The 10565-nt window shown below is 39.2% G+C and overlaps 1 protein-coding gene across 2 annotated transcripts in view; it reads right to left on the bottom strand.

Annotated features, from left to right (window-relative positions):
- LOC116078928 overlaps window positions 1-10565 on the bottom strand; it is a 162022-nt gene that overhangs the window by 691 nt on the left and 150766 nt on the right. Inside the window, exons 2-4 of one of the 2 annotated variants that reach the window (XM_031354374.1) lie at window positions 6563-6949; window positions 5471-5618; window positions 2331-2875 (exon numbers count right to left, since the gene is read on the bottom strand). In XM_031354374.1, the coding sequence (XP_031210234.1) occupies window positions 5500-5618; window positions 6563-6929 (486 nt within the window). In that variant the 5' untranslated portion in view covers window positions 6930-6949 and the 3' untranslated portion in view covers window positions 2331-2875; window positions 5471-5499. Of the gene's footprint in view, window positions 1-2330; window positions 2876-5470; window positions 5619-6562; window positions 6950-10565 lie in introns of those variants that run through there. The other variant, XM_031354459.1, reaches the window with a different exon arrangement.

Raw genomic sequence — 10565 nt, 5'->3', positions numbered from 1 at the left:
TAAGAAAATGCCCCACAGCTGGATCTCATGGAAGCACTTCCCCAACTGAAGTTCCGTTCTCTGTGATAACTCCAGCCTGTGTCAAGTTGACACACAAAACCAGCCATTACACTGATCTATCTAAAGCTATGCACAAAAAGTTCAGTGAGACATTGTCTCAAAATTTAAAGGAGAGAATAACAAAGGGAGAAGACTCTCATTTGACCCCTGTAATCTACACATACAAATAGGTGCATGAACCCTTCAAAAACACAGTTTTACGAGTAATCATAAAAAGAGTTGTATAGTTGGATAGGATTTATATACAGTTTTGGGGATGATTCAGGGTTCAACAGCAGGTACTTCCCATTGGCTTGGACTGAGAGCTTGGGGAAAACCTTATTTGCATATAAGAAGGCTTGGTGCTGCTAATACATGACCAATATCACACACCTCTCCTGCGAGGGGGGAGTTGTGGGGGGGCTGTGGGGAGCTGTGACTACAATAGGAGCCAGGGGCCCAGGGGGCGTGGTCGAACACCTTCTATCTCATGCAGGCAGAAATTGCTACCCACCAGGTCTCTGAGGTTCCAAACCTCTTGCCTGCACAGCCTACCACCCAACGACTAGATACATTTATATATTCATCACTTTAATTATAAATATATACCTTCACTATGTTACATTTCTAGAGATGTATTTTAGTCTCTCTCTAAGTATATCTGCAGTCAGTCTGCAGTAATAGTTTGTTTCCTTAGATTTCATATATGTGATGTCACATCTCTACCCTTTTGGAAACATATAGCTTTCCAAAGCCATGGCCAATCTTGGTCCCACTGTGACTGCTGAGGCTTCCAGTCTTTGCCATCCTAGTCAGTCTGCTTGTAATAGTTTCAGGCCAGTGAAGTAAGCCTAGTCCTACTTTAGGTGAGTTTCAGGTGGTTCTCCTGTGACTCTAAACCAGTGAGTCTCAAGACATAGTATACACAAAATCCATCGGAGAGTTGGTTAAAACACAAATGACTGACCCACAGTCCCAGAGTGGCTGATTTAGTAGGCCTTGATTAGAGGATAAGAAATCCCAAGAAATGCCCCCAAGAAGTGCCTTTCAGACCCTAAGAATTTAAACAAGAAGGAAGGCCCAAGTGAGGATGCTTAAATCCCACTTAGAAGGTGAAACAAAATATTCATGGGAGGCAGAAGGAGTGAGGGGGTTGGATGGGAGAAAGGAGGAAGAGAGGGGAAGCGGGCAGGATCAGGTATGTGGGGAGACAGGAGAGAGGCCTCCAAGGCCAAGAGAATGAATGAAATGTGTTGCTACTAAGCATGGGGGTTGGGGGGGACCTCTAGAAAGTCTCAAAGACATAGGATGGGGAGGCTCCCAGGACTCAATGTAGGTGACCTTAGCTGAAATGCTCAACAATGGGGATATAGAACCTGAAGAGACAACCTCCAGTAGTGAGACAGGACCTCCCAGTGGGGGGATGGGGACACCAAACCACCTACAAAACTTTTGACCCAAAATTGCTCCTGTCTAAAAGAAATTCAGGGACAAAAATGGAACAGAGACTGAAGAAATGGCCAACAAGTGACCAGCCCAACTTGGGATCCATCTCATTGGCAGGCATCAATCCTTGACACTATTACTGATGCTATATTGTGCTTGCAAACAGGAGCCAAGAATGGCTGTCCTCTGAGAGGCCCTACCAGCAACTGACTGAGACAGATGCAAATACTCACCGCCAAGCATTGGACAGAGGTTGGGGACAGCTGTGGAAGAGTTCATGAAAGGATTGAAGGAACTGAATCGGGTGGCAACCCCACAGGAAGACTAACAATTGTCAACTAACTTGGAGCCCTAGGAGTTCCCAGAGACTCAGGCACCAACCAAAGAGCACACACAGGCTAGTCTGAGGCCCTTGGCACATATGTAGCAGCCTTGTCTGGCATCAGTGGGAGAGTATACGCCTAATCCTATAGATACTTGATGCCCTAGGGTGGGGAAATACTGGGAGAACACCCTCTCAGAGGTGAAGGGAATGGGGGGTGGGCAGAACTCTTCGAGGAGAGACTGGGAGGGTTGGCAACATTTGAGATGTAAATAAATAAAATAAATAATAATAATAATAATAATAATAATAATAATAATAATAAAGAACTAAGTGAAAGACTCTGTTGGTCTCAGCAGAACTGTGTGACTGCTAGATAGCCTGGACCACCCATAAAATTTCCTTTAAAATTATTCACTAGTGTAATACTGTACAGTAGGCATCTAATACAATTTACATGTAGAAATATAACTCTTTCAGCAGTGGTTCTAAGAAATAAAAGGAAACTGGCAACATTGTAATACTGTATCTTTATTCTCTATATTTATTACTATTTTAGCATGTCTACAGTATATTAACCTACAGTATTTTTCACAACTACAGTACATGTAAAATCAGACCAATTATATTTGAAATGGTTAGGAACTAAAGGTAGTTAGTGACTAATGCAGTAAATACCACAGTTAGCAAGGCCTTTCACATCTCTCTCATAAGAAAACATTTTAAATGTGGCATTTCTATGGGTTGTGAGTAATGACAAAATGATTTAAAACAGGTTTACATTTCATTGAGGAAAAGTTTACTAAATGACTAAAATATTTGTATCATGATTATTTAAATAAAATCTCTATGTTCATTGAAATTATTTTTAACATTGCCAAACAGGGTCAAATGTATTTGTAACAAAGGAAAGAAAGAGCAGTTGTCTTTGGATACTACTTCGGGTGTGATGAACTTTGGAATGATGTCAACATTAAAATTTCCATGGCCTTCCAAGGAATGAAAACTTAAAAGACAGTGAACCACAGATTCTTTCTTCATTCTCCTTCTTCATTTCATTCCTCTTAACTGAGTGATCAAATGAAAAAAAAAAAAGAACAATTATACATGAATCAGGATCAGTGAGTTTCTAAATGTAAGGTAGTAAAAAAAAGGTGCATGTGGACATGTGTGCTGTATAATTGTGTAGTATATCTGAACCGATGGAAAACACATTTTCCTCTTGTAACTTGTGATTTATGTGATTGAATATTTTTATGATGTCTTTATAGCTTTTGATCCTGTGATCACGGCAACTTGTCTTTCTCTTGGTAAACACTAGAAAGCTTTCTATGCATGTGAGCATGTGTGTGTATATGTGTGTGTATATATATGTATATGTCCATGCATGCATATTCTATGTTATATGTTTACTTGAGAGATAATTCTGGCATTAAAAAAACTGAGACTCTTGGTTGCCATATCTGCAATGGGAAAGGGAGGCTGTCATAAAATATATTGTTGTGAAAATAGAGAAAAAATAACAAAATGCTGATTCTTTAAATATGCTTAAAACCAAGATATACCTTAGGGCTTATTTGCCAATTTAAATATAATCATGCAATTATAAATTTGCTATTTATAATTTAGAAAAAAGTTAAATTATCTGTATCATTAGAAGATAGGGATATATATATATATATATGTATATAAAGACCCCTAAGGCTGCACCAGAATTCTGTTACTCCTGATTTTCTGAATACAAACATTCAGAAAAGTATCAAGATAAAAAGTCAATATGGTCAAATCAGTTACTAACAAACTTGCTGAGAAATTCAGAAAGCAATTCCATTCATAAGAGCCTCAAACAAAATAACAAAATTACAAATGAACCTGAACAAAAAGGTGAATGACCAACAATTAAAACTACAAAACCCTGAGGAGACTTAGGCAAACACTACACGATAGTGTTTCATTCATCATATATCATATTTCATTCATATGTCAGCATAATTGAGACCCTGGTATGTTAACTGAGCTGTAGACTCACTGTAATCCCCACAACTCCAATGATGTTCTTTATAAAACTAAAAAGAAAAAATCCTAAAATTCACAGGTTCACATGGAAGTTCAAAAGAGCTACATAATCCTAAGCAGAAAGCCTGTCACTGGAAGTATCCCAACAGCAGAACTCAAGCTATACTACAAAGACATAATGACAAGAACAGAATGCTACTAGCACAGAAATAGACATGTGGGAGAAAAATTAAAAATCTCAAACTACAGCCATAGGATTTTCAATAAGATTACCCAAAATAGTCATTGTGGAAAAAAACAGCCTCTTCAAAAAATGGGTGCTGTAAAATTGTATATCCACATAAAGAAAGGTCCTTCTTTTGCCCCCCTGGATGGAAATTAATGCCAAACATATCAAAAGCCATAGTGGCAGGAACAAAAGTTTTAAACTGCAAAGGGAAAACCCTCCATGATATAAGGATAGGCAAGGACATTCCAAAACAGACTCATTGCTCAGGAAATAATACGAAGAACTGAAAAAACTGGGTTTGCATAAAATTAAAAGCCTTCTGCACCACAAGGGAAGCAATAGAAGAGAAAATAACCCATGGAATGGGAGAAAGTCTTGCCTGAAATCACACCTGAGATGTGATTCATATTTAGAATATATAAATGACTCAAGTACTGTGGGATGCATCTAACACAACCCAAACCAACCAACCAATGAGTTGGCCAATGAGCTGGAAGGAAATGCCTTGTAAGAAAAATGTGCAAATGGCCTGTAAGCAAAATGCAACACATCCCTTATATCCTTAGTCAACAGAAAAGCTCAAATCAAAACTATTGTCAAATCACTGAGATTCTGTCTTGCTTCCCCTCAACTCCAGTACCAGTGGCTATCCTGAAAGGAACAGATACTGGGGAGAATTTTGAGAACAATAAAGCCTTCCAACCCCACCACTGGGGATTAGTGCCACTATGAACAGTGTGGAGGTCCCTCAAAATGTAAATACAACTATCTAGAGTAGGAAGGTGACCAGCAAGAGTAGCTGGAGAACATGAATATGAGAAACATACAAGGATGCACATGTATGAAAATACCAAAATGAAAACCATTATTTAGCAAGCTATCAAAAAAAGGTTAATTTAAGATATACTCTATTGTTTGGCTAACATAAAATACAAACAACTACAACTAAAGACATACTTACTATCTAAATGTGGTTTTACTTAACATGCCAACATTTTTGCTATTTGATAGTAGTCATTGGAACCACTATTTCTAGTTAATATTTGAAGCTGCAACCTGGGACCTGGTACCACAGGCCGCGCTAGTTCCTGCCCCAGCCGTTTATACTGCTGCTTCCAGGGACTGTTCTCTAAATAGGTCTTGGTGTATGTCTGATAGAGGTGCTGAGTCTATGGCATTTACCATTTTTAGTAGCCTAAGATTAGAAGAAAAACAACCTTGGAAAAACCAATGTATTGGAACACGGTATGGTTTGCTTTACTATGCACATTAATATTCTGGAAACAATCTAGATTAAATTGAATTTCCTTTAAACATCAAGATTTTTCTTAATTTGCTTGAATTTTGTGAGTACTTAAGCTCCAAATAGTAAGCAAATGCAGGAAGACTGACTATCATACAAAACAAAACGCAGATACCTGGGCTGAGTCTGTCCTGCTGGGTTTTCTCAGGTTGCTTTGGTCTGATGACTATCTTGCCCATCTTCTTCTTCTCCTTCATTCTCTGTCTCATCCCCAGAAATTTCATGTATATCCTCCCAACTGTCATGCTCATATTTACCGATTGCTATAGTGAAGAATAAGACAAACACTGGGAAGAGTCAGTCATGGACAAAATAACCTAATTCAAAGCTAGTAGCAGCATCCATATTCGACCCTCAGGAGAAGCAATGGGATAGGACTAAAAGAACAGCCAAGCACCTTCCTGCTGTTGACATTACCTACTCTGCCTTTCACATTTCTGCTGCATTATCATTTCCATAGTGATGTTACTCCACAGTTCCCCATGTGTGTCCCCGTCAATACTATTGACAAACTTCTCCTTTGAGGAAGAAGGAATCAGAGTCATTGGAGCTAGCAGAAACCTCTAGACTTGGGCAGAGCATCGCTGGGAAGATAACTGTTTGCCTCGGACAAATTCTACAGTGAAGATGACTGTTTCCTCAAACTGCTGTTTCTTCTCTTTTCACCAAATTCTCCTGAACCAGTTCATCATTTGGTGAGCCCACTTTCTAAGAACCTGTACACTTTGTTTTTTATTTTTTATTTTTACAAGTACAAAAGTCATAAACCAAATTGAAGTATAGCAGTCTTGATTTTCCTTGAGCCTTCCTTTCCTTTGTCTGCCAAGCTTCCTGCCACACACCAACTTCCCACTGACATTCATGTGTGGGCTCATGAATTGCACTGAGACTCTGCTGTCTTACTAAACATGGGTTGGTAGACAGTAGCAGATGTTCCCTCAAAACTGCAAAGGTGTTTACTGGACTGAGCTTTCACTCCAGCATACCTAGTCTTATACTGGAGGAGATTCCACCACCAATTCTCCATCTAAGATCAACACTGGGAATGGACAACATCCAGCACCTCTACAGAAGCTGCCTATGAAAACCTACAGTGTCCCTGCCTCTGTGTATCACCTTGTAAACTCATTTACCACTTCCTACCTCCTACCACTGCCTTCCACTTCATGCTTGGTAGGGGAAGGGGAACTCTCCTTGGATTACTTACCCCTTACATCTGAGATCTGCTCAATGTCCTCATCCATCTCTTCTATGATAGATGCCTCAGAACCATCCTCAGTGGCAACATCATCAGTTGACTCCTCGTGCACGGAATCCAAGGAGGCCATCCGGGGCATGTTAAGCCTCCTGCCTAATCTTATGCTCAAGCCTGTACCCAGACCCAGGCCAAGGCTTAAACCAAAACCTGGGTTTAAACCCAGACTCAAGCCCAAGCCCAAGCCCAGGCCCAGGCCAAAGCACAGGATCATATACAGACAGAGGCCATAAACATTACTATCCTCGGAAACAAGCCTCACTCTTTGCCTTTGGGGAAACTGGGCTGAGCCATTAGATGTATAGAAGTGGTTTCTCATAATCAGAGATCACTGTTGAACTGAATCGGATTGTAGTAGTTGTCCAGATGCAATACAGAAGGTAGTGGACCAGATCAGGAAGCATGAAAAGAAACCAAATATGGAGAAATTACATGTATGCAAATCAGGTCCTGTCTATTACTGCTAGATCTCAACCCTCCTTCTCTGAGGGGTCCATCTAACAAGCCTTCCTCAGTATCACTGCCCTCATGGTCTCTGGCTAAGACTAAGATTGCTGACCTACTCTGTCCTTGAGCTATTACTTGGCCTCCGTGTTTTCCAACAGATAGTACTGGCTTCTCTGGCCACAGCTGCTGCCTTGCATAACTATAGGTCATAAACTACCCCATTTAAGATGGATTCTCAACCTAGCCCATACCTTCTCCCTATACTACCTTTGCCCACTCACTACCCAAGTTCAAGCTGGGCTTACCTGTTCATTTTGACCCTCTTGGGTCTTGTCTTAGTCCCAGGAGATAGACATGATTAATATCTATGATTGATATCTCATATAAAAGAACAAATAAGTTCTTCAACAGAGCTGCAATTGTGATTTAGCAACCAGGGCTATGACTAACAATACCCACCACTGTTAAGATTGTGGACAGTGAGCTGCTGTAGAGAGCAGGTCAACACTCAGGCATAAGGAGAAGGGAAAACTCAGACAAGGAAAACAATGGGAAGTTAAGAGTGGTATCTGTGGAAGCCCCATAGTAAAAACAAAGGCCCAAGGAGAAACCAACTTGGGTTTTGCCTCAAAAAAACCCTTCAAGGGTTCTGTGTGGCAGGTGATAGAATGAGATCATGAAGATTCAACAAAGGCCTTTTATCCAAAACTACATTGTTACATGTGTTTACTCCAGCCAGGGTCATCATATCTACATGCAGAAAGTTTTCCTTTCCTCTAAAGTCAAGACTGACACATTTAGGAACCAATAAATTACAAGGCCCTGGGCTCTGCTATGACTCAGAATCAACTACCTACCAGACCTTGGTTATCATAAGCTGTGCCCTTTAACTTCTTAACCATCCTGCCATTTATTTATATTTACAAGCAAAAGCATAATGGTTCAAGGTAGACATGATCCACTGAAGAATTCATCCACCAATTGCCTCCTACCAATGTCTCCTACAAGCAGGAATAGTCATAAAAATACTGTGTGGCTCAAATCTCAGCAGAAGCAAGATGGTCTGAAGGAGAGAGTTAGATTCTTATGATGTAATATACGTAAAGCCACTTTGAGCAGAAGAGCACAGCTGAGAGGGAACAGTGAGACCTCAGTACAGAAGAGCTGAATGATGAAGAACTGGAAGATGTTTAGCAAATCGTGCCACATTCAGTATATGCCTACAAAGACGGAATGAAATAAAGTTTGTTCTCAGTATCAAATAATGAAGTAAAAACATTATATTATGAAATGCTATGCCTATGTATTATTATACCAATAGGAAAATATTCTTATCCTTGAATTTTTTGAAAGAAACTTTGAAGAAATTTTAGATAACTTCAGTAGACTCCATAATTTGAATCTTAAGAAATCAATTTTTATAGACATGCAGAATTATATGCTACTTCTACTGTGGAGTTTATGCCCAGTCGCTTCAGGGAGATGAGCTGATAGAATAAAGTGATATTTAAGATATTTGCCATCTGGTATTATTTGACTTTTTAAAGTTGATTCTCCCTTACTGAATAGAATAACCAACCCAATTTATTCAACTGCAAGTATGTTCCTTGTATTACTGGATGGAAAATAATCACAAGAAAAACATATCTGTCTTTACTTCAGACAATGAGTTAGGAGACATCACAAAAATATATACACTCTTTTCTCATGACTGTCTTCACAGAGAAGAGACTTGCACTCCAGAGAGGGATAATACATCCTAACTGAGGACAATAGCAGACAAAAGCTGTTTTCTGTGCATAGTCTTTGTTGTAATATACTCATAATCTTACAAAAGCCTAACACTTGGGGGTATGTGAAGGATACAACATTGACCTGGGACAGAAAATAGAACAAGGGGATGTGATAGAAATTCTCAGATAAGGAAGGTATCTAATAGTACACTGGTTCTTGCAGCAAGGCTATATCCATACTTGCCTCTTTTTTTCTAAATAACCACAGAGCATGCTTAAGCAAATCATCAGTGATCTTACTTTCTAAGTCTCCTTTCTGTCTCTATTGTTGCTTCACAACTCTCAACAGTTCCACTAATATTCACTTTACAGGAGTTAGCATTGTTCAAAAAAATAATTCCAACCCCATACAAGAATGTTCCCACATCAAGAAGAGTTCAACTATCGCCACTTGAAGCTGTAAGATACATTCTCCACGTTCTAGTCACCCACTCATTCACTGATCACTTAATGTCTGGAGTAGTGTTAGAGGGTAGGAATTCAAAGATACTGAAGATTCATAGCTTGTTCTATCTAGTCCATGCTCTGGGGAGCAAGACCCATATTTGAATGACAGTAAGTCATGTCTAACATACTAACAGAGCGGACAACAATGTGCTATGTGAGCTCAAGAGAGAGAAAGAGCAGCTAAGGTGGGGAGGATCTGCAAGGGAGATATCTTGGTGTGGAGGAAAACTGGAGACAAAATTAGAGCTCAGCTGGCAATAGAAAAAGGTAGCAGGTGGCTGCAGATAAAGAAAGCAGTATGAAAGTGGCAGGAGAGAGAGAGAGAGAGAGAGAGAGAGAGTAGTAGTTCTACAAGCACATATATTTGTCCAAGACAAAATATCTAAAACATTGGGGAAAGTGTAGGATGGGCCTTTAAATGCTTCATTAAAACATTTGCCCAGAAAAGTAGATCTTCTGCCTTCAGAACAATCTTTAAGGTAGTAGCAGAGTTGAAATAGTATGTGGTACATTTATTTTATTTTTATTACATAAACATATACTTACTCTTTAAGTTGTTTTAGCATGTACACTTTTGTACTTTATGTCCTGTTACTGGCTTTTAAACTGTATCTTGTTGGAAAAAGGTTTATATCTGACCTTGTTTTACTCTAAATCTAATATTAAATATTTTCTCTGCTGTTTTCATAATCTAACTCTATTCTTTCCTTCCCATCCTTACTTTACCTTTTCTTCCACCTTTCACATTCCATTCTTATTCACTCACTTAAATGTTGATACCTTTAACTCTTTTTTTTAAAGACTATAAACTGCTTTCCCCAATCCGAGTGCTATACTGTTGCTGTCTCTGATCTCAACTTAAATGAACAAGAATTTTTTTCCTGTAGCTAGCACGAAGACTGCTGCCAAACTATCAGAGTTGTTAACTGCAGCTGGCTTCTCCTCAGAAAATTAAAATTCAGAGGACATATGCATCCCAACAGATGTACATAACACAACAAACAAATATAAAAAAAGCCAAGAGACAGCATTCTATTATGACACATCTACAAGGTGACAGCTTACCAATACTAGAAAAGAAAGATAAGGAGATAGCTGAGATGCAAGACAAGCATGTTAGATTCCAGCCTTAAAAGGGATCAACAATTCTACACAGTACTCAAATAAGCAGAGACAGGAGTCAATTCAAGATGTAGACATGAAAGTTACTAAATAAATTCAGGACCTAGACAAGAAATTTACCAAAGGGGATGAAACAATCAGCAACT

Source organism: Mastomys coucha, chromosome X (genome assembly GCF_008632895.1).
Source record: "Mastomys coucha isolate ucsf_1 chromosome X, UCSF_Mcou_1, whole genome shotgun sequence".
NCBI classification, from domain to species: domain Eukaryota; kingdom Metazoa; phylum Chordata; class Mammalia; order Rodentia; family Muridae; genus Mastomys; species Mastomys coucha.
Note: the sequence above shows the minus strand (reverse complement) of the source record. Positions and strands in the feature narration are given on the sequence as shown.